Source organism: Mytilus edulis, chromosome 13 (assembly GCF_963676685.1).
Source record: "Mytilus edulis chromosome 13, xbMytEdul2.2, whole genome shotgun sequence".
Taxonomy (NCBI): domain Eukaryota; kingdom Metazoa; phylum Mollusca; class Bivalvia; order Mytilida; family Mytilidae; genus Mytilus; species Mytilus edulis.
The window spans coordinates 71,846,807-71,872,575 of record NC_092356.1 but is presented as its reverse complement, the minus strand read 5'-3'; the positions used below and the strand labels follow the sequence as shown (position 1 = coordinate 71,872,575).

The 25,769-nt window shown below is 32.6% G+C and overlaps 1 protein-coding gene across 2 annotated transcripts in view; it reads right to left on the bottom strand.

The window, feature by feature from the left end:
- Positions 1 to 284: 284 nt before the first annotated feature.
- Positions 285 to 25,769, bottom strand: part of LOC139501823 (E3 ubiquitin-protein ligase MIB2-like) — a 43,647-nt gene continuing 18,162 nt past the window's right edge. For both annotated transcript variants that reach the window (XM_071291038.1, XM_071291040.1), the window contains exons 11-27: positions 20,275 to 20,508; positions 19,367 to 19,553; positions 18,384 to 18,490; positions 16,497 to 16,691; positions 15,279 to 15,442; positions 13,435 to 13,536; positions 12,508 to 12,612; positions 11,364 to 11,619; positions 10,611 to 10,705; positions 8,250 to 8,404; positions 7,397 to 7,553; positions 6,750 to 6,913; positions 5,798 to 5,924; positions 3,512 to 3,623; positions 3,067 to 3,155; positions 1,979 to 2,157; positions 285 to 1,112 (exon numbers count right to left, since the gene is read on the bottom strand). In XM_071291038.1, coding sequence (XP_071147139.1) covers positions 929 to 1,112; positions 1,979 to 2,157; positions 3,067 to 3,155; positions 3,512 to 3,623; positions 5,798 to 5,924; positions 6,750 to 6,913; positions 7,397 to 7,553; positions 8,250 to 8,404; positions 10,611 to 10,705; positions 11,364 to 11,619; positions 12,508 to 12,612; positions 13,435 to 13,536; positions 15,279 to 15,442; positions 16,497 to 16,691; positions 18,384 to 18,490; positions 19,367 to 19,553; positions 20,275 to 20,508 — 2,612 coding nt within the window. In that variant the 3' untranslated portion in view covers positions 285 to 928. The remainder of the gene's footprint in view (positions 1,113 to 1,978; positions 2,158 to 3,066; positions 3,156 to 3,511; positions 3,624 to 5,797; positions 5,925 to 6,749; positions 6,914 to 7,396; positions 7,554 to 8,249; positions 8,405 to 10,610; positions 10,706 to 11,363; positions 11,620 to 12,507; positions 12,613 to 13,434; positions 13,537 to 15,278; positions 15,443 to 16,496; positions 16,692 to 18,383; positions 18,491 to 19,366; positions 19,554 to 20,274; positions 20,509 to 25,769) is intronic.

Genomic DNA, 25,769 nt, shown 5'->3' with positions numbered 1-25,769 from the left:
CCATGGCTAAAAAGTAAAAGCAGACAGACAAATAATAGTACACACAAGACACAACCTAGAAAACTAATGACCATGCAACACGAACACCACCAAAAACTGGGGTGCTTGAAGAGTAAGCAGATCCTGCTCCACATGTGGCACCCGTCGTCCATAAGACAGAATGTCTGCTTTGTTTGTATGCATATCTGGTAAATTGTAGAATGGTCATTAGACCTAATGTCTCATAAAGTAATGAATGATCAGAAGACCAAATATTTGTGAAACTTGTAGAATTAACAACTAAATAGGATTTATATTACACTTTATTTGCATTCATAGAATATATGATATCATAACCATATACAATTCAATTCATACTGTTACCTGCAAAGGAGGTACAAATTCATCCAAGTAACATTTACTCTGTGAAGCTTTTAATCACCAAAGTTTAAAATATCAGTAAACTGCAATGTATATAAAAGCAGTTAATAATATTCAATTATTACCTTATATAGTCTTGTCTCTGAAATTAAACTGTTTTCACTGAATTTTACTTATGAAGGAGTGAGAGAGATGTAGTATATATTTTATCAAGACAGCAAAAAATTACAAAAGAAACTGAAGAGGGATAACAATGCACAAATGCATAAGACCAACTCAATGTTCGATATAATGGACCAATACACAATCTTGATTATTTTTTTGCAGTTATGCAGTATTAACAGTATAAACGATATTGTGTCCATCGAATAATAAAAATGCAACATCATTTGTCAATTTCAATAACTTGTCATTGTGTATATTATGCTATAGAATAAATCATTATTAAAAGAATCAAAACAACAAAGTTTCACTAGAGTTCTTTGACTATTTTCAAGTCATGAATATTTCAGTATAATTTATGGTCAATTTTAATCGTAAAGTTTTTGTGAAAAGAGTCACTGAAACATTACTTTCTCCTGAGTGTTGTGGATGACTGTATACTTTTACCACAGTTTGGACAGCGCTTGAATTTGGGATTAAAACATCCATTACAAAGAGAACATCCACACGGTTGTACCACAAACACAGCATAAACCTCGTTACCTTCTTCTTCACACAAGGGACATAACTGGTGTTTTTCTCTGCTCGATCTGTAATTAAAAAAAAGTATTGTTTCAAGATTTCACTGTCTCTGTCTACATGTCCTTATTTTTGTAGCTTCTTTTACTTTTTGTTTGAGTGTATATTGTTTATCTGTTCAATAGTTTGGTCAGCAGTATAAATAGGGTATACAGTTTCAATATTATAATTTTTTCGTATCAAATGCTTTTATAGCTATCAAATGAGTGTGTGCTTTTTTTACCCTCCCCCCACAGTATTTTTCACAACTGAAATAAGCTGATCCCTAGTATATCCCATAAAAATTCAAGTGTTTTAGTAAAATGCAGAAAACCATTCTTAAGCTCCCCATATTTCAAGCAATGTTTTTGGATTTCATTTGTGAAATATTCATCTATTATTTTATACAAATCAACTATCTACTAAAGGAAACATTCATTGTATCATATTAATATTAAAACATACTTTCCAGTAACAAGTTAATTTGTCTGGCTGTTACTGCATCATCATTATAAGTTGTGATAAAAATTAAATATCATAATATTCCTCCATCTGATAATAACATGCTCAGTTGCTCAATGTGGGGGTATCATGCTAAAAACTAGGGTCAATTTGAAAAAGGTTATTGGATAATACATCAACATTGTTTGATCTATCTGTTTGATATAAGAAGATGTGGTTGATGAGCACCAATGAGACATCTCTCTATCCAAGTCACAGTTTGTAAAAGTAAACCGTTATAGGTCAATGTATGGTCTTCAACACAGAACCTTGACTCACACCGAACAGCAAGCTATAAAGGGCCCAAAAAATTACTAGTGTAAAACCATTCAAACAGGAAAACCAGCGGTCTTATCTATATGAAAAAACGACAAATAATCTTTAAATAATTACATACCTTAAAACTATAATAGCAGTGAATTCTTCTTTCAGTTTCTCTGCAGACGGCAGTTCCTGTGGTTGTTTCCCACTGTTATTTTGAACATTGTAAGGCACACCTTTATTGACTAAGAGTTCGGCCAGGTCTAGTTGTTGTTTTATCTGTTTGTCATTATCTCTCAGGTTCGGTCTCTGAATCTGTCAATACAAATCAGCCAATGTTAAGTAATAAACAGAGAAATAGGAAGCATGCAGTTTTATCAAAAATATATGTCTCAGGAAATATTCATCAAATTCCTGCTTTAACAATGAATGAAATTATTACATTGGTTGCAATGAATTACATTGATTTCCCAGTTAAATAAAAACCGATAATTTCACATGTGAAATAAACGTGGTTATTTCACTCTCTGACGTCATACAACAATAGGCGTTGTCAAGACGTCGATAACGTCGGATCAAAACAAATTGTCAATGCGTAGGAAAAAGATATAGTTCCTTACATTTTCTACATTAATTTCATGAAAAAAAAAGCCATTTGCCAACATGTAATAAAAATAATAACTAATCGCCGTATTTGAATATCAAAAATAAGACAACGCGTGACCGAACGACGCATGGATTAAACGAGTGCGCAGCACGAGTTTAATCCATAGCGGCGTTCGGTCACAAGTTGTCTTATTTTTGATATTCAAATTGTATATTAAAAATAAGGACCAAAAAGGGGCCAAAACATATTTTGAGAACTTGGAAACCAATGAGATCCCCACCCCTAAACCATATTTGAATATCAAAAATAAGACAACGCGTGACCGAACGACGCATGGATTAAACGAGTGCGCAGCACGAGTTTAATCCATAGCGGCGTTCGGTCACAAGTTGTCTTATTTTTGATATTCAAATACGGCGATTAGTTATACTATAATTCATAAATGAGGAAAGCAAACAAGTTGTATCATAAATATTGAACAGATTTATTTCTATATAATAATCAATTCTTTGTTCCAGTAATACAAATAATTTTAATGATTTCTTTTTTGTTTTTAATAATATATGAATTTTTACATTAAATACTGCCTCACTACCTCAACTTTTTCCCAAACTTACCTCAGTAATTTCCATGACTTGGGGTGGGCCACTAAGACATAAATGTAAGGCGTTATTACCATCACTGTCCCTGACATCAATCTGACAATCTTTGGAAATAAAATCAATTTTTGTTTTAAAATAATATTGTTGCCAAACTGTTAAAAATCATAACATATTTGGTTCTTTTTTATAATTGATTACAAGTTAAAATATGCAATTATTATTATGTTGAAATATATATTTTTTTAAAAGAGCAGCAAAACATATAAAAGTAGGGATTGTAAATGAAACTATCCACCTAATGACAAAAATATATTGCAACTATTGGTCACTGTACAGCCTTCAATAGTGAGCAAAACCAAACCTTATCACTACTACCGTTAAAAAAATATAAACAAAATGTCTTTCTTTTCAGTTATCACTATATCAGGGCCTTAGAATAATTATTCAAAGGAAAACTTACTGTATTTTTCACTCAGTAAAATATCTGCTGTTTTTCTGCTGCCATAGAAACAAGCAATCAACAAGGCTGTCTGACCTTTGTCTCTTGTCCTAGCATCAATGTTAATACCAGGCTGGAAAATAACATATACTTTATCATCTTAAAGAGTTATTTATAATGTAAAAATAAGAACCAGGTGCTCAGCAGGACCCAGCTTTATACGACCGCAGAAGTTGAACCCTGATCAGTTGGGGCAAGTATGGACACAACATTCAAGCTTGATACAGCTCTGAATTTGGATTGCGATAAAAATTTTAACATAATATGAGTTTCTGACACAAAACAAATGTCAAGATCTTACAAATCTATTGCGCAATATTGTGCAATTAAAGATTTCTTCCTTTAAATTTGAAGAACAAAAAATGAAAACACACACCCTTCCCCTTTTTTGGCAATTAGTCCAAAACCTGACATTTCTTTATACATAATATACAAGTAGTGTAAGGGAGGTAAATCTGAACATACCAAACATTGTATGTTAAATGTTTTAGAATTAACTCCCTTACAATGCTTTTAAATTGTCATAATTGTCCATTGACCAGAAATACCTAGTTTTTCCCCTTTTTGCCCCTAATTCCAAAACATTTTGAGCCATAACCCCCCAAAGTCAATACTAACCATCCCTTTATTGTATGGAAATTTGTGGTTAAATTTCAGGGAGATTCATACACTTAAAGTTATTGTTTGAAAACTACAAAAAATGATTATTTTGGGACCCCTATTTGGCCCTTTTTTGGCCCCTTATTCCTACATATTCTGCAAATTTAACCCCAAACTGAATCCAAGCCTTCCCTGTGTTATATGGAAACTTGTGGTACAATGTCAGAAAGATTCATTCAGTTACACACAAGTTATTGTCTTAAAACTGAAAAATGCTTGTTTTGGCCCCTTTTTGGTCCTTAATTCCTAGACTGTTTTCCAATCACCCCTTAAAATAAATCCCAACCTTCTACTTATGGTATAAAACAGTGTGGTACAATTTCAGAACAATTGAAATACTAATACATATCTATTTGTCACGAAACTAGATAAATGCTATTTTTGGCCCCTTTGGGCCCCTAATTCCTAAACCTTTGAGACCATGGCCCCCAAAATCTATCCCAATCTTCCTTTTGTGGTTATAAACATTGAGTTAAAATTTTATTGATTTCTTTTAACTTATTCAAAAGTTATTATTCGGAAACAATCTGTCTTCGGACGACGCTGACGATGACGTGATACCAATATACAACCAAAAATTTTTAAAAAAACTAACTTACTTATCACTGATATTATGTTGATAGTCCTAAATATAAAACTTTATTACAACTGTCCATAAACTTAGCATTAATTAAGAAAACTAAACATTGACCAATGAACCATGAAAATGAGGTCAAGGTCAGATGAACCATGCCAAGCAGACATGTACAGCTAACAATTCTTCCATACAACAAATTAGTTGACCTATTGCTTATAGTTTAAGCAAAAACAGACCAAAACTCAAAAACTTAACACTGAGCAATGAACTGTGAAAATGAGGTCGAGGTCGCTGCCGCCAGATCACTATCCTTATGTTGAGCTTTCTGCTACGACAAAAAAATAATAAATGAAAAACAAATATGACAAACATGAACAAAAGAAAACTATTGAACTACAGGCTCATGACTTGAGACCGGCACATAAAGACTGTGGCTGGGTTAAACATATTTGTGAGTACTCAACTCTACCTTATCCAGGGACAGTGGTGTATAAACAGCACAACATAAGAACAAACTAAATAAATCAATGGAAAAAGGCTCATCTCATAAGATTCATAAAAATATTGTTTTTCTGTCATATTATTCTAATGGCACCATTTTGAGACTGTCCCAATTCACTAAACTCTGTTTTCAGTCAAGACTGTGTCTTTTAACTTTTTGTATTGGTGTTTTGTGTTGAATCAATTTCGCTTAACTAGTATAAGTTCTTGCTAAGGAGAAAGCTGAAGGCAACATTTTGGGTGCTTGATTTTTCCTTGTGTTGAAGACTCATCAATGGCCTTGGGCTGTTTTCTGCTCTTTGGTCGTGTTGTTGTCTCATTGACACATACATGCCTTATTATGCAGTAAGTAGTCCTAATTCAGTCCTAATTCAATTCATAAAAAACAATGGCACTTAAATCAAAACAGTTGAAAGGCCAAATCAAATACAAAGTTCAAGAGCATTAAAAACTGAACTAAAAGGTTAAAAAATGGTTTTGCCAAATACAGCTAAGGTAAGCCATCTCACCTGGTCTAGGAGATATTGTACTACTAGGTGATGGTCCATACACGATGCCAGGTGTAATGGTGTGTATCCATCGCTCTTCTCCTTGTTGAGTAACTTCCTGTCCTTCTTTAAGAGATTTTTTACTGCTCTGTTGATAAAGTCAAATATAATTTGTCAAGTATCGATTTTTAACAAAACAGGAAATGCTTTTTTAAAAGTTTTCATATTAACTGATTGTACCAGACCCATGTCGTTAAACACCCCCTAGAAAACAAACAGAACTAAGCAAGAGAAGGTATAATTCACCATTTTTTGAACCCTTGAATTTGAAAATCAAAAGGTATTATAAATCTACAAAAAAATATCCTTCAAATGACCATATGACATTAGTGTGTTGAGTTTTTTTCTATCTACCAAACATAATAGCATTGGGTTTCAAACTTCTTTTTGTTCCTAAGAAACATGTGATAAACACTTCTTACCTGGTCATTGTGTGTGAGATTTGGTTAACAGTTATTGGATTCTTGTTGCCCAGTTTTAAGTTTCTATGTTGTGTTTTCTGATATTTTTTGCCCATCTTTTATTGATCAATAAATTTATACAAGTATTTGGTTAACTAAAAGTTATTGATCAATAAATTTTAAAATGCATCACACAGTAGATTATGCTAACAGAAGCTGGACATTTAATTTGAAGTTCCAAAGAAAAGTGTGACAAATATTAAACAGCACAGACATACAGAATGACTGATGAACAGAGAAAAACAACTAATCCAGCTCTTTAAAAGCAGATGTATAATTATCTCTTACCCTAAATCTCCCTTCCTGGCAGATGAATAATTATCTCTTACCCTAAATCTCCCTTCCTGGCAGATGAATAATTATCTCTTACCCTAAATCTCCCTTCCTGGCAGATGTATAATTATCTCTTACCCTAAATCTCCCTTCCTGGCAGATGTATAATTATCTCTTACCCTAAATCTCCCTTCCTGGCAGCAATATGGATAGGAGAAAATCCATTCTTATTTTCAAAGTTCAGGTCGATTCCTGGCCAATCTAGTATGACATCCAACATCTCCGTACTGTCTCCTTGTTGTCTAACTATAGCATCTACTACAGGACTATCTCCTAGGGCATCCTATAATAAACAAATATCTCATATAAATATCTGTACTCTCTCCTTGTTGTCTTACTATAGCATCCACTACAGGACTATCTCCTAGGGCATCCTATAATAGCAAAAATATGACATCAAATATCTTAGTTTTAGATACCTCTTGTTCTCAAAATACATCTTTGAAAAAAAAACTCCAAAAAAAGGTATGAAATATTTAATGAATTGCTTCTATCTTGTACTACTGATTTAAGATATTTCTAACTGTAGCATTCATATAATATATACTTGTTTTCTAAATCAAATCTGTATTATATTGAAATGTTCCAGTATAAAATAAAACTATTAAGAGCTCTCATAAAATAACATGATTGAAAGTACTTAAGGTTAAAAAAAATCAGAAATAAGAAAAATTTCAATGTTTTATTATGACTAATAGGGGCAAATATGGCCAATATCTTGATATCAGGCTAATTCTTGATAATTTTCCTGCAGTATGAGCTTTACCTTTTTATTGATGTCACATTTATGTTTCCTCAGTACACGAAGCGTGGCTACATCTCTGTTCTGTACAGCCAGATGAACAGCTGACTGTCTGTGGTCATTTACAGCATCCTTATTCACATTGTAACTCAACAGTAACTCTACACAATCAGAATGTTTTCTGAAAAAGAAGAGAAATGTTTTTATTAAATACCTAAAGTTTTTTTCAAGGTCAAACACTTTGATATTCATAATTTGACATGCAATGTTAAAATATTACAATTTATCTGCAACATGTAATAAATTTAAAAAAATGATATTTGGTATCTATCCTTGACACAAAATCAGCACATGAACAGCAAAAACACACAAAAAAAGCAAAGAGAAAACTCTTTTATTGCTGTTCTTCATCTCAAAGTCACAGTGATGCCTTCAACACAGAGCAAAAAAAATCCCATCTCACTGCAAGTTTAAGCACCTGCTGAGTGGATTTTTTTGAAAAAATAATTTGGAGACACTTTGTAAGATGTGACACAACCTAATCAGGCCCCTGTTGGAAGTATGAATAATCAAATTTTACCAAAGCTGTAATATATAATTAATCATCAAACAAGTGGGAGGTTTAGCTAGAAAATAAGACCATTTTTCTTGAAAAACAACTGTACCAAGTCAAGAGTATGGCAGCAGTTTTTCACTTGTTGCATTGATAGTGTTTGATTCTGTCAGTTTCCATTTAAGGCCAACTTTGCCTGGGGGAGTTGGAACATCATTGTCTTAATCATTCCTAAATATCTAGGCAAACTATTTTAGAAAGGTTTGTTATAAATCATGTAAGTACCTACGTACTGACTATTGAGCATATGTGTTGGATACTAACTTTTTGACAGCAATTTGTAGCGGTGTACTTTTCGTCCCATCATCTCCTTCCTCCAGAGCCTGTGGTCCAGCATACTTCAGCAAGGCTTTCAGGACTCCTGCAGACCCATTCTTACAGGCTGTATAGATTGGATGGAAATTTGCTTGACCACTCACCTAAAACAAATATAAAAATTTGTACTATATTTTGTTCATCCTCAGTTCCAAAACAATTTCTGAAATAAGATTCAAAATGTCTTAAATTTGTTCTATAGCAGGACAAGAAAATGATCTGACCAGACAGACTTTCACTTAAAAAACCATCATAGCAGGTTGGACCCTATAGAGAGGATCCTTGACTTCAAGGACCATATTTTTGGTAAGATAAGTCTTCTCACTTCATATCAAATAAACTTCTACTTCTTATTTATATGTCTGTTGGTCTCTGGTGGAGAGTTGTCTGAGACGTTGGTATTCAATATACCACATTTTCTTATACCACATTTTCTTATCTTTATATGGGTCAAAAAGATAATCTGTTTAAATCTTTGCCGTGTTTTAGTACCAAACTTAATGTCTAATAAAATTGAGAATGGAAATGGGGAATGTGTCATAGAGACAACAACCCAACCATAGAACAGACAACAGCAGAAGGTCACCAATAGGTCTTCAATGCAGCAAGAAACTCTGGCACCCAGAGGAGTCCTACAGTAGGCCCCTAAGCAAATATCTATACTAATTCAGTGATAATGGATGTCATACTAAACTCCGAATTATACAGGAGAAACTAAAATTAGAAATCATACATGCATGCATTAAATGAAGGAACCAAGATGCAGATAAGTCTGGTATGAAGAAAGCAAGAGTTTTTTTATTAAACTAAATTATACTGGATCTTCCTCGTTTGATAGCTGATTGTTGCTTGCTTAAAGTCCAGTGTGGGGCGTTCTTGATAAACAAGAGGCTCTCAAGAGCCTGAATCGCTCACCTGAATTTTTTTGGTTTAATCTCTCATCAATGATTATTTTGGCTTTTCAATTTATTTAAATGTTCTTTGAATCGTCCTATTTTCTTCAAAAGCAAAAAAAAATCATTTTCTCCTATGTTCTATTTTAGCCATAGGAGCTATGTTTCTTGACATACAAGGAAATGAAATATAAAATTTATACTAGATACTCTGAAACTCATTTAGCCTAAGTTTGGCTGAAATTGATACAGCAGTTTCATAAGAGAAGATTTTTTAAAGTAAGTCAACATGATGAACAAATTGTGAAAAAAGTCTTTAAAGGGCAATAACTCCTAAAGAGGTCAATTGACAATTTTGGTCATATTAACTTATTTGTAGATCTTACTTTGCTGATCTTTTTTGCTGTTTACAGTTTATCTTTATCTATAATAATATTCAAGATAATGACCAAAAACTGCAAAATTTCCTTAAAATTACCAATTAAGTGGCAGCAACCCAACAATTAGATGTTTGATTCATCTGAAAATTTCAGGGCTGATAGATATTGACCTAATGAACATTTTTACCCCATGTCAGATTTGCTCTTAATGCTTTCGTTTTTGAGATATAAGCCAAAAACTGCATTTGACCCCTATGTTCTATTTTAAGTAACGGCGGCCATGTTTTTTGACGGATCAAAAATCAAAGCACACACTTTGTGCAGGATAATCTAAGGAACAACCATGCTAAGTTTTAACCAAATCCATTCAGTAGTTTCAGAGGAGAAGATTTTTTAAAGTTAGCAAATATGATGAACAAATTGTGAAAAATTGTCATTAAAGGACAATAACCCCTTAAGGGGTCAATTGACAATTTTGGTCATATTAACTTATTTGTAGATCTTACTTTGCTGATCTTTTTTGCTGTTTACAGTTTATCTTTATCTATAATAATATTCAAGATAATGACCAAAAACTGCAAAATTTCCTTAAAATTACCAATTAAGTGGCAGCAACCCAACAATGGTTTGTTTGATTCATCTGAAAATTTCAGGTCTGATAGATCTTGACCTAATGAACATTTTTACCCCATGTCAGATTTGCTCTAAATGCTTTCGTTTTTGAGATATAAGCCAAAAACTGCATTTGACCCCTATGTTCTATTTTAAGTAACGGCGGCCATGTTTTTTGTCGGATCAAAAATCGAAGCGCACATTTTGTGCAGGATATACTAAGGAACAATCATGTTAAGTTTCATTCAAATCCATTCAGTAGTTTCAGAGGAGAAGATGTTTGAAAAATTGTTAACGACGACAGACGACGACGACGACGACGACGACGACGGACGCCAAGTGATGAGAAAAGCTCACATGGCCTTTTAGGCCAGGTGAGCTAAAAATGCCTTATGATATTCTTTTTACTGTGAATTGTTACCTACCAGTTCTCGTTTCTTTTCCATAGTTGGTTCTTGGTTTAAATGTATTAAAACATCATCTTCCATGTCTTGTTCTACAGCAGTCTTGAAATCTGTACCTGTCGTAAATCAACAAATATTTACTATCTTTATGTGGAACACATGTTATTGGTATTTCATATATCATTAATTCCACAGTATAAGTCGATATGTTTTTTTTAGAGAGTTGACAGACTTTTTTTATACCCAAATTAGACTTGTGCTAGATTTTTTTCTGAAATACAGTTCAAATTATACCAAATTTTAGAAATGTTTGCATGCCTTCAATTTGGTGACTGTTAAACAATGAACTCATCATAGATATCAGGATTAAAATTTTATATTTACATCAGACGCACGTTTCATCTAATAAAGACTCATCCGTGACGCTCGATTATCAAAAAATGTTCAAAAGGCCAAATAAAGTATGAAGTTAAAGAGCATTGAGGACCAATAAACAATGGACATAAATCAAGGTTAAATATTGTGATTTCACGAATTATTGTTACTAAAAAAATAACAATCAAAATTCAAAATCAAAGTTTTTATTTTTGCAATACCTATGCTGTTGCCATTTTTTCCAAAATAATAATTATTAACATCATAAAAATTCTGAATTAACAGTAATATATTAGCACATGACTTGCAAATTTTTGTTCTGCATAGAATGAGTCTTCTACACACTTTCAATATCTAAATGGTGGAGAAATTCCCTTTAAGATCCCTGTTTTTACATACTTGGATTCCTGTTGTCAAGAGGGGTCTCCGGTTTCGGTTCTTGTCTGGGTTCAGGTCTTGGTTCTGGTCTGGGTTCCTGTCTTGGTTCAGGTCTCGGTTCGGACCTTTGTCCAGGTCTACTGCTAGACATAAAGTCTGCTGGCCCCTCTGTTTTACTCAAGCATTCAGGGTTAAAGGTCAAGGATACTTCACCAAACTTGACCTTGACATCACCATCAACATTGACACTTTTAACTTCCCCTTTCTTTCCTAAAGACTGAAAACAACAATTTTACATAATTCAAGAATATTTATCTTTTTGAACCTGCAGCATTATGTAAAAAGAAAACTTCACTTACCTTCTGATCCAATTTTCTATACTGGTATTAAACGTTGACAACCAACTTATTTCGTCCTTTCTATCAAACTTTGCGGCGATTTTAATTTGCTATTTTCAAAATTTACTTGAAGTTGTTAAATAAGAATCGATCGAAGTTTAACATATAAGAAATGATATATATTCACGTTATTTTTCAACTTGCTAAAGTCACAAAACTTGCGGAAAAATTAGTTGGTTTATAGTAAAAATGAGCAATTGAAAAGTTGGAGTTACCCCGCCCATTTCATATACATTGTATTTTGAACAACAGTACACCTATAGCTGTCATGATAAAACTATTTCAAAGAGTTAAGTAGATTTGACAAATATCTAATGTGATTATGACTGTAATATTATTGCTGTATTTGTGAATATTGAATTCTGATTAGTTTAAGATTCTTACGATATGATATAAAACCTAATCTTTTATTTCTTATGCTTAGAATAGATACCTTAATGTTTTTGTTGCAGGGGTTGATCCCAACCACTCATTTGACATGCAAATACTTTTTTTCAAATCCATCTAAGAGCTCAAAAATGTCTGCAACTTTTGATGTTTGTGCTAAAAAGGCTATTCTTTAATTCTTTTCAAAAATTATTTTTATCAAGCATGCATATAGCGTTACATACTAAAATGGATTATTCTTTTCATCTTTTAATCTTTTAATCAATTCATAAAGAATGATATAATAAATTCATTTTCTCATGAACTGTAGTGTAGTGTGTACACACATGAACTGTAGTGTAGTGTGTACACACATGAACTGTAGTGTAGTTTGTACAAACCTTTCTGGTTAAATCATTCCAGTCACCATGTCCATTTTGTAATTTCTGAACCTTGTCATACTCTTCCATTATCTTCACAAATTCACCTGATGAAAACACTTCTACCTACAAAAACAAAATATCAATGTAAAAATTACAAAACATGGGCTGTAATCATTTAAAATTAATGGACAATGTGTCCATGGGATACAGATAATGCCCCAAATTTCATATAACATTATAAAGGGACATAACTCAAGAATGATAAAATTCATAGCAACAATTTGAACTTGGTCTGTGTTTTGTTGTTATAAAATTGTGTATAATTTAATTTGGTTGAGGCAAACTTAAGAAAGAGAATGGAAATGAGATAACATTGCAATTTTGCCATTTGTGAAGGAGCATAACAATTTTCAAAGGTATTTTATTTAGTATTTTAAAGTAAATCATACATAACAGGCTATTATTTGAACTTGGAATTATTTTTAATTATGGAATTTGTATAATTTCTTCTGCTTGAAATTTTTAAGAAATTCCATGTTTATTCTGTACTTGAATGTTCTGTGCTGCGCACAACACTTTCTTTTACAAAGAAGATGGTACATTTTCAATAGAATGTACTGTGCCGTGCACAACACTATCTATACAAAAGACATTGTATCGAAAGTGTAAGGATTACTGCTCAAACATTATGATACCAAATAAACATGGAATTTATTAAAAATTTCAAGCACAAGAAATTATGCAAATTCCATAATTAAAAGTAATTCCAAGTTCAAATAATAGCCTGTTACATGTATAATATAAGCAAAATGAATACTAAAACACCCCCTTTTTTTCCTGTTTCTTTTCCTTGTTTTTTAAAACAAAGAATAGGACACAGTTGTTTATAAGACAAAAGTTAACTCAGACTTTCTTTTAATAGGTTTCACCTGCAAATTTACCTACCTTATTAAGAGCCATTTCATGTAACTTGTATCTTTCCCCATCAAAGTTGACCGCCACAAGCATGCCCTCGACTCCTTCTACCCTCCCAGTCATTCCTATCATCTGAAAAGGAAAAATAAATATGCTTAAGATGGCGTGCCACGATTAATACCTACCTATGGGGTAGGAGGTGTCTCTTCTTATCCCTATCATCTGAAATTACCTATTTGTTAAGTTAATCCTCGTTTAATAATTTATCCCCATCACCTAAACTAACCAAATAAATTAATAAAGGAATATAAAAATAGTCACCTAGACTTCAACTGTCTGGCATTGAGATCAATACTAAAGAGTGTTTGTTTTACTATGTGTTATGTATAAATAGACTTTGAAGGAATTCCATTTCAAATTTGAATATCAAATCTGATGGTTCATGTTAAAAAATTTGAAATTGCACAGAAAGAGACAAAATAACACAAACATAATGAAAACAAAGAGATGAACCAGGTGCTATGGAAGGGTCAACCATTCTTTAATATATATGTAACACTCCCAAACGTGTCCTTCCCCCCAAACGTGTCCGATTCCCCCAAACGTGTCTATTCTCCCCAAACGTGTCCATAATATTCAATATTCCCCAAACGTGTCCGATTTCAGAACCCCCAAACGTGCCCGATACTATTGTTATTCGCCCAAACGTGTCCACTTTAAAACGCAAGAAGTCTCGCGTCTTTTAGCGCTAATACATGTCCTAAACGCGACATCAATAACGTTCACGGCAGTTCTTTGATGGGGGACAAAGTCGATGAAGTGGTAATATTAGCATTAACTTGTTCAATGCCGGTTGTTAATGATTATAATTACTGAAAATTTAATATGTAACATATGCATTATGCATTTGACTTAATTTGCTTATTGTCCAGTTGCAAGTATTTCGTGCTCATTTAAAGCAAACATACAGATAATTCTAATACAGTTGATAGTAATCGTTTACTATGTAAATTATTTTATACTAATAAACTCCGATGATGCCTTTTATATTAATAGAATATTGCACGGTGGGCTTTCAGTCAAATTGACCTCCCATCTTCTTTTAACAGTTCTAATTTTTAATAAATTTTAGGTTACGAGCGTCACTAAAGACACAGAACAAGAGAAATAACGTCCAGTGCCAAATATTTCATTCGTTATTTGAACGATATTATATTAACGACATATACTGTAGATAGGTTATATTATCAAACCGGGAATTTAAAATTGGCCATTAATTTTTACGGTTATCTGGGATGACCACTAGTTTGGATTTTAATCAAAAGAAAAATAAATGCGAGTAAAGACCGATTTGTTTATGACTTTGAAGTAAGAAACTACTTCAATGTCTGTTATGTAATATAGAGGCCGTTTCAAATAAAAGTTGCAGAAATTAACAAAAATGTTGCCTTCCAAAATACAACGTATGGCACATTATAAAGAGTGAAATGCTATAAACATTTTAATGCGCATAGAAAAAGAATTTAAGAAATTTATTTTGATCTTTTAAGGAAATAGTAAAAGATCGTAAAATGAGTATACAATGACAATAATAAAAAAAAAACAAACAAATAACCTACGTTTTTATAATATGAATACGAATGATAGTTCCAGTAAAATAAAAAAAAAAGCTTGGTATGGACACGTTTGGGGAATTGGACACAATTGGGGGTTATTAAAAAATGGACACGTTTGAGCGTTTATACAAATGACACGCTTTGGCGCCCTTTGACAACTAGACATGTTTTTGCAGTTCAGTGACGTCGATGTGGACACGTTTGGGGAATCGGACACGTTTTGGGGGAAGGACACGTTTCTGAGTGTTACATATATACCTCCATCATTTTGTCTTTCCAAAGCTTCATTTCTTTATGGATAGACTGAAAGACATCCGGGTCCACACCAATCATGACTTTATCTCCCTGTCTCAATCTACCATCAGCCTCTGGTAATTCCTCCTCCTCTGTCTCAGGAATGTGAAATGGCTCTTCTGGCATCTCTATAAGGACATTAAAAAGGTTTAGTATATGATACTGGTAAATAGAAAATCATCAATATTTTTTCTACAATTAATTTGTTCCTTGGATATTCAACAAAAGTGAAGTGTTTTTTTGGCTTTTGTAATTGAATTTGTATGCTTTAATTTGATAATGTGTTTAAATCTAAAATTCAAGTCTTTATTTTTGAAAACCCTTTTTGATAATATTTTTTTGATAGTTTCAGGGTTAACAGTAATAATATTTGGTAGTGCTAGGCCTGATCATGGACATAATAAGTTCTGGTAAAGGGGTAATGATATAGTATTAATGAATGGCTATTTTCATAATGGCCCTGTTATATGTCCAAGGTCTGTAATAATGGTCGAGGAAGTCTGTAATGGCCCGAGGCCAGACAAGCTGGGCATTAATACAGGGCCATTACAGAAAAACAGGGCAATTACAGAAATAACAGGGCCATTACAGAAAAACAGGGCCATTACAGAAAAAAACAGGGCCATTACAGAAAAACAGGGCCATTATAGAATAAATATGTTATTTTTAATAACCAATCATTTTTGGCAATAATGTACTTAGTTGGTTAATATTTTGGTAGTGCCTGGCTTGGTAAAAGACTTACTAAGTTCTAGTAAATGATAGGGGTAATAATATTTGGTAGTGCCTGGCTTGGTAAAAGATATACTACGTTCTAGTAAATGATAGGGGTAATAATATTTGGTAGTGCCTGGCTTGGTAAAAGACTTACTAAGTTCTAGTAAATGATAGGGTAATAATATTTGGTAGTGCCTGGCTTGGTAAAAGACTTACTAAGTTCTAGTAAATGATAGGGTAATAATATTTGGTAGTGCCTGGCTTGGTAAAAGACTTACTAAGTTCTAGTAAATGATAGGGTAATAATATTTGGTAGTGCCTGGCTTGGTAAAAGACTTGCTAAGTTCTGGTAAATGATAGGGTAATAATATTTGGTAGTGCCTGGCCTGATAACATTCTTACTAAGTTCTGGTAAATGATAGGGATAATAATATTTAGCAGTACCTGGCTTGGTAAAAGACTTACTAAGTTCTGGTAAATGATAGGGATAATAATATTTAGCAGTTCCAGGCTTGATACACTTGAGGTCCACCATTCCCTCGTAGCCAAGTCTGTACACATTGGAGTGCTCGTTACCCCATGTAATCTCTGCTGCATCCCGATCAGTGTCCAAGCTAAAGTTCACAAGGGCAATAACCTCTCCCTGCTGACCAGGTCCACCTATTCAATTTAAAAAAAAACTTTTCTAAGTCACCTCAATCTATTAACTACCTGTTGACCACAGATAATGCTAAATTAAGCAAAATAGATTTCCCCCCCAGAACTGCATGTTTAGTGTCTTTTGATGGATGTCTGATTAATGTATAGAAATATACTTAATATTTTCTTTTTCTTCACTATTTTATTAGGTTGTCATATGTTTCATGGATATCTATATTCTCTATAAGTTTTCTCTTAATTCTAAATATTTAAATGCTAAAATAACAAGAGTGCACACACTGAAATGTCTCGCCTTCTTTACTAATCATTGATATTATGTTGATAGTCCTAAGTATTTACAACTGTCACATAAACTTAACATTAAACAAGATAGTTAAACAAAGACCAATGAACCATGAAAATGAGGTCAAGGTCAGATGAACCATGCCAGGCAGACATGTACAGCTAACAATGCTTCCATACAACAAATATAGTTGACCTATTACTTATAGTTTAAGAAAAATACACCAAAACACAAAAACTTAACACTGTCCAATGAACCGTGCAATTGAGGTCATGGTCAAATAAAACCTGCGGGACTGACATATAGATCATAATATATTTCCATACACCAAATATAGTTGACCTTTGGCATATACTATTAGATAAAAAGATCAAAACTTAAAAACTTAACTTTGACCACTGAACCATGAAAATGAGGTCAAGGTCAGATGACATCTGCCGGCTAGACATGTACACCTTACAATCATTCCATACAACAAATATAGTAGACCTATTGCATAAAGTATGAGAAAAAAGACCAAAACACAAAAACTTAACTATAACCACTGAACCATGAAAATGAGGTCAAGGTCAGATGACACCTGCCAGTTGGACATGTACACCTTCCAGTCCTTCCATACACCAAATATGCTTATAGTATCTGAGATATGGACTTGACCAACAAAACCTAACCTTGTTCACTGATCCATGAAATGAGGTCGAGGTCAAGTGAAAACTGTCTAACGAGCATGAGGACCTTGCAAGGTACGCACATACCAAATATAGTTATCCTATTACTTATAATAAGAGAGAATTCAACGTTACAAAAATTCTGAACTTTTTTTCAAGTGGTCACTGAACCATGAAAATGAGGTCAAGGACATTGGACATGTGACTGACGGAAACTTCGTAACATGAGGCATCTATATACAAAATATGAAGCATCCAGGTCTTCCACCTTCTAAAATATATAGCTTTTAAGAAGTGAGCTAACACCGCCACTGCCGCCGTAGCCGCCGGATCACTATCCCTATGTCGAGCTTTCTGCAACAAAAGTTGCAGGCTCGACAAAAATTAACCAATATCAATTTACTTAAATAAACAAGAATTTGTCCTCAATACATGGATGCCCCACTCGCACTATCGTTTTCTATGTTTTTTTTCAGTGGACCGTGAAATTGGGGTTAAAACTCTTATTTGGCATTAAAGTTAGAAAAATCATATCATAAGTAACATGTGTACTAAGTTTTAAGTTGTTTGGACTTCAACTTCATCAAAAACTACTGTGACCAAAAATTTTAACCTGAAACAAGACAGAAGAACGAACAGCAGAGGAACGGACGCACAGACCAGAAAACATAATGCCCCTCTACTTTCGTAGGTGGGGCATTAAAATATAAAAACATCTGCCAATATCTAATATTAAATCACCATCTTGGTTAGCCCATCTCCAGTTAGCTCCCCTTACAACTCTGGCACCAACATCAATTCCCAACAGTTTTTGTCTTTGAGTCATCTGACGTTTTGGTACTTTAACCCTGTTCAAATTAATGAAAGGTTAATGTTAGAACTAATTAAGATGTCACAATAATAGCAATTGTAGAGATTAATAAAGATCATTTAAGAATGCAGCTATTATTACAAGGAAAACAATTTGTTGCTCCTCCTGAAGCAACACTTTTTCTAAGTCTTCTCAATCTGAAGCAATGGTGGATCTAAAGATCATCAGATCATATGTTTCTGTACATCATATGAATTTGTACTACGCATGCTTTTTCGATAAAAATCATGATGTCACAATGCAATCTTAATAGTATGAAAACCATGAGATGGGGATAGGTGTGCTGTTTCCAACTACATGTCTAGCTGTCAGTGGTCTCAAACCTTTGTGTTTAGGTCATTTTAATTAAAGAAAATCACCAGTGGTAGGTTAATAATACTTGGTATGTAGTTTGGTATAAGATTTTTATCTTCTCCTGTCCATGGAGTTTATTAGGCGCTGTCCCCTAAAAAATGCTCAATGAACTTTGAAACCTGATTACATGTATCAGTTTGAGTGAAGCACTAGTGGTAGCTAGGTCAGTGATATTTTGTATGCAATGGCATACTACAAATTCAGAAATTATTGCGAGGTTTTCATTATTGCGAAAATTATTGCGAAAAATGCGACAGAAATGTATACGCAATAACTTAAACTTGCAATTTGAGACATTTCGTATGAATCAAACAGGATTTTTTTCAAAATCTTAAAAATTAAAATTGCATTCAAGTCTCAAATGACAAAATCACAATAATAAATGCACACAATAATTTCTGAATTTAAAGTAGTATATGTTCACATCTCATTTCATTGGTGATTCTTAGGTCCTGCCCCCTGAACAACGATTCTGTAAATACTTAAGTCAGTTACTAACCCTTTATGACCTTGGTATTCAATTCTACGAAATGCTTCAGTAACATCCCCTTTATCTCCATGGTAACAGTTATTACATAACGTGACCTCTGGATTAGATATACACTGCCATACATATCCCATAATATCATCCTCTTCGTCCTCACACGTTACCTCGGTACATTTCATTCCCTGGTGTCTGTTACCAGCTATAAATAAATCACAAGTTATATACAATGAACAGTTCATAACAGTTCCATACATGACATACCCAAATGTCTTTTCCAAGCTATTAACAGATAATTAAGTTTATCATGTACTTAGAGTAAATATCTTATGGTTTTTTGCAATAATATAAAAGCATAAAATTTACATTAAATCCATATGTTAAGTGGTGTTAACCCTCTTGCTGCCAATCGTTTTTCAGGGTTGCATTTCATACGCCAGAAAATACAACAGCTCAACGTTTGTCATGTGACATGCAAAACAGTGACATCATTCAATATATGACATCATGATGTCATGCCGTAATGACCGTTACATTGAATGCAATTGCAAAAACATAATACACTTTTTAATTCAATTTTTTTTTATTTTGAAAGAGGTACAGCAATGATGAGAAGTTTGCATAAATTAAAACATGGACATATGTGTCCCTCCGGCATTTGTTATGGACACATGTGTCCCTCCGGCAGTAAGAGGGTCAAGCCGGCTGATATGATAAATCTATCACATGCCTCCAGCAATTATCACATGCCTTTCTGTAATGTTATGGCATTCAAATTATTCTGCAAATTCAGGAAAATATACCTCAAAGGTAAAACCAGTAAAAACCTAACAAAGTAGGGTACAAAACAATTATTAGGAAACAAGAAAATATATTATGTAAACTGTAAAAAAACAAATGTATTTCCAATCAGTTCAACTCACCCACTCCAGCGTTATCGTAGATTCTCAGGTCGTAAGAATTTTCGAATCCTATCCTGTAAGTATTCCGGTACCCATTATCCCACAGTACTGCCGCACACTTGTCTGGACATGACGTCTTTCTCATACCACTGATTTCCTGTATAGTTCCTAAATGACCTTCACCTCCATCCTGATCTGTCCATTTCCAGTCACGACCTCTGACCACTCGCAAACCAGGGGCAATAACCATGGATGCTGTAAAAAATCAATTCAAAATACATTAGATTTTTTTGGGGATTTTTTTCTGAGATTAGAAAGGTTATGTAATCTGCCTTAAATCATCAATTGCTATTGCTTTGGTATTAGCCTAATTTTAATTGGCAGAAGAATAAAAATTAGTCTAAATTGCTCTTCCATTTATGTTTGTATTTGTGGAGCTTCTGAAATATTTCAGAAGATCCTTATAATAATTTATGGATATCTTTAAATTGAACTATGGAGGTCCTATAATTAATCAGGATATCTTGAAATAAAAATAAGGGCATAATGAAATATTTCAGGAGAATTTTTCCTTAACACTTTTTTTTTAAAGTACAGACATGATATTATCTGATCTTGTTACTCATGTACCCAATACACCAAAGAAGTTCACAGTACATGTTTAAATATATCAACCTTGAGACTGCATGACTTTTATTTAACAAGTTTGTATAATTTTTAAAATCTTCATATGATACAATATAAATATTAAAAAGATGAGATAATTTAAATTTGGGTAAATTTCAATCATTTCGTATTGCTTGTTGGTGTTGATACTTTGTATCCACATTCAGTGACTTTGCCTAAAGAATGCATGACAGTCAGTTTGTATTGGTAGAGGTAACAATGTAGCTGGAATACCTGAAGAGGGAATCTCAAACCTTCAACAGGAAAACTGGCAATTATATACATAGCAATGAAGATACAACAAGTCAAACATAATTTGCCATAAGCCAGGTTTAATCACATTCTTAGAGTTAAAAGTGATCACTGTAGATGGACTAAAGTAACCATTGGATCATTCACAGAGGCCCATAATGTCAATTTATCGACAATGCTACCAACAACACAATAATCAAAACTATGATTGTAGAAGATATAACTTTCAGAAACAGTACTTACATTTAATTATGTGTTTAATTTTTTTAATTTACCTGGCAAAATGTTTTTACATTTCCACATCGAATTATTTAATTCTTATTCATATTTCGCCTTCGGTCTCAAGTAATGAATTAGCTTAACTTCTCTATGAGGGGTGAAGCTTACATATAATATCTCTGTTTAAAGAAACAAACTATACCCACCTATAGGCTGGCCAGTGACCTTGACCCTAGTATATAAGCACATGTTCCATAATAACTTGTCATTATTTTTCTAGAGGGTTTGAAGTGAACACTTCACATAAGTTCTTTTTAGTTGTTTTATTTTTATCTTAAATTTGGCAGAAAGTTTTTAAAGTTACATTAACTTGTCTACGATGTACGACAAGTTCTAATGTTATTTTGTTATTTACAAATAATAATTCCTCAATTGTCTACGATGTATGACAATTGTTGATGGAAATGAATTTAAAAATTTCTTGTCTACGATGTATGACAAGTGTTCATGGAAATTAATTAAATATGTTATTGTCTACGATGTATGACAATTTTATATATTCATTAAGTTTTTGCCTTAGTACGATGTACGGCACATTTGTTACTTAATTCATACTCCTGTTTGTTAAACAGGTAGATATTTAAAAGTATTTCTATTCACCTGAGGGTCGTGAGTACTTTTCACAATTTACACGTGTTTTACCTGCACAGGTACACATTTTTGTATTACAATGGCTGAATTTGTTTATGCAAATGTATTGTTTTTGCAAGATGTTTAGAATGATGTTTACACTTACAAGGGTGATGGTTATGATTTTCATCACCTCTGGAATGTTTTAGAAATTAAAGATGATAAATTTAATAGGAATACAAGAGGTATTTTGAATAAATCCTCTTCTTAAACAGTTATAAAACCTAGTAGTTTTATAATAGATCATAATGGCATGGCAATTGGAAATAATTGACAAAGCAACAGAACCTGTAAAAAGTAAGTTTTAAAATCTAGTGTTACTTGTATAACTTCAAAATCTACTTGATTTGTGATTGTTTCTAACGAAAGTGCTGTTGAGATTTAGATAGGCATGTATATTGATACATTTACTATTTATTATTAATGTAGTAAAGAACCTGTATGAATCATGAGGTTTGAGACAGTTTCACTGCCTTCAACTCTAGCAGAGTTTGTAGAGAAACCTGCTGCTATATTTGAATTTTGCCATTAGAGGTTTACTTTAATGAAGATTTAGTTCTAAATTTTGATCTTATCTACTGAAATGATACGGTGTATGTACCTCCTTTTTGAGTATGTGCCATGGCTGATGATAGTCCAGCCGGAGTTGAATTTGATACGTCTTTTGATCCTGCATTAAGGTTTTCAGAAGCCTTTAAGGCTTCTTTTAGTGAGATTAATGATCCATTATCTCATCCTGTTTGTTGAACAGTTTAATCATGATTTTGATAAAATCAGAAATATATAAAGTTCTTAGAGGAAATACTATCACACTGAGAACTGTGACAATCCTAGTGTGTCTAGGATAATTAAAATATCGAAATGGCAATGCCTAGACAGGCCCACTCTGTGGTTTCAAAGATGCAGGAAACCCAGAGATACTTTATTAAGGGGTTGATCATCACCCCTTTTGTTGAGTTGGCTATTTCTTGTTGTAAGAATGAGCCATTGGATCTTGATAATACAAGGATTTTATTGTAAAATTATATTTGTTTGTATTACCATGGTTTTCTGGTTAAACCCATAGGAGATGCTCAGAAATATTTAGATGATAAAACTTATTTGTAATTCTGTTGTGATAGTTGCTTTATCACATTTCTAGTTATGATTGCAAAAAGCAAACTTAGTATTTATACAAAGATTCTAAAGCAAATTATAGATTCCTTGGAAGAGGTTCCAGGTCTAGCAATTAATTTACTCCCAGCTGTTATGGGAAAGGCAATATCAGTTTTTTAACTGCAGAGGCTCTGTTGGTCAACAGGGCGACTATACTAGTAGGCAATTCCCTTCATTGAGAGGGAGAGGTTTCCAAAAAGGGAACAGAGAATCTCGAAGAGGTCACATTTCTCAACCAGTTGCTATATATACAGTAGATAACTTAAATATTATGATTTGGAAAATGTTACTTATGATCTATTGATATTAGATTTATTAAGAAATGGTTATAAAATTATTTTTAATGATGTACCACAAGGTTTATCCTTTTTGAATTAAATACATTTCACCTTTCATAAGGATGAATTAATTTCAGAAGTCCAAAAATTGATAGCTAAGAGAGCTATTTAAAAGGTTGATCGATCAATGGAAAACCAGTTTATTTCCTATATTTTCTTGGTTCCTAAGAAAGATGGTCTTCAAGGCCTGTATCTATTTGAAAAATTCAAACAAACTTATTTGAGCAGGACCATTTATCTTTTGTTTAGATGTAATTCTTTAGGATAATTATCTATCTATATATATATATTCTATATAGATAGAGCTAACATCTATAGATCTCACAGATGCATATTTAAGTATCATTTATGTTTATATCACAATTTCCTGTTTCATGTGGAAAAGACATTGATATGATATTTATGTTTTTTGTTTTGGATTGGCTTCTGCATCAAGAGTTTTTACTAAGGTTTTAAAACCTGTCTATGTATTTATGAAATAATGTCACTTGAAGTATATACATGCTATAGTTTATACATTGATGATTCTTTTATTATGGATCAGAGTTTAGATGATTGTATTGTGAATACAGAAGAAGTGGTGCAAATGCTTGATAAGCTGTGCTTCAGAAAAATTTTGAGAAGTTGGTACTCATTCCTTGGAAGCACATTGTTTTCCTTTGTCTCATTATTGATACTGAGCTATTTAAGTTTTTTCTGACAGATGAGAAATGGTAAAATTATCTCCCTTGGGAAATTCTTTTTAAATAGAATTGTGTAACTGTATTATAGATGATTTACATCATATATTGGTCTTGTGATGAATGCTTTTAATGCAGTATCTGTGGGAATGTTACATTGCAGAAACATGGCGAGAAATAATGTTGAAACACTGTATAGTTGTTACAGTGTTTATTATCATCAATAGGTGAAATTTTTTAACAATTTAAAATCAGAAATTAAAAATTTGATTTATAGACCCATCCAAATAAGTTTTTGGGTTGTACCAGATTCCTCTGACATAAGGATTTGGGATCCAAATTTGAAGAAAATGTTTCTGTTGGTAGACTGAGCTTCTTTAAGAGTATGCACTCATTTCATATAGATTTCATAGTATTGTTGGCTATAATATTCTTCTGGAGAAAAAGTTTTAGTCACAGAGAGTTATACAATCAGAAAATACAATTTCAGTAGCTTTTATTATGCAATAGGAGGTGTAACCTCTTTGTCACTAAACATGCTTACTACAAATATTTCATTATTTGGGCTTGGTGTTCAAGAAAGAACATTTTTATCACAGCTCTTTATATTCCTGGTAAGAAAATTTTTGATGCTTATCATGCATATGTCTAAAAAATTTACAGATTCAAAAGGATGTCAATTGAAAGAAGATATATTTGTTTTGTTGTTATTACGTTTTCATTTTCAATCTGTAGATAATTACTTCGTTGTCTTTTGACCAACAAGCTCCTTTCAGAGATGTTTTTATTTTCATGATCAGAATTAAGACCTTATATTTTCCCATCTTTTTCATTGTTGGGGATATTTATAAAGAAAATTATTAGTGATAAAGTTCAGAAGGCTCTTTTGATTATCCTTTTTGGCTTGCTCAGAGTTGGTTTTCTTTGCTAAGACCAATTTTAATTTATTTGCCAGTTAAACTGTTAAGCATAAAAATTAGTAACAATGTTACATACTGAAGATAATGTCTTTCCGTCAGGAAGAGACTTAATTTAACTGTATATTGTAAAAAAAAAAAAAAAAAAAAAAAAAAAAAAAAAAAAAAAAAAAAAAAAAAAAAAAAAAAAAAAAAAATTTAAGTGAACCAACACCTGAAGGGTTGATTGTGCAGTAGGGTAAAAACGTGTGTATTATACTCAGAAATCACTTTAATATAAACAGGAGATTTCAGAATCATTTGTAAAATATATTTACATTTCATCTTGGAGACCATGCATCTATAATCAAGCATTATCAATATTTTTTTTGAGAAATTTCATTATTTGGTGTGTTCAATTAGAGAACCAATTCCTTATCACCATCTAAAAAGGATGTTGTTGATTATTGAAATTTTTGTAAAACACAAGCTTTTCATATTCAGCATGTTTAATGTGAATTTTTCTTGGTCTATGTTGAAACAGACTTTATCCTTTAAGAAATAGATTTTACTGAATTTGTTTGTTTACTACATGTATTTGTGGAAGGTTGCTTAAACCT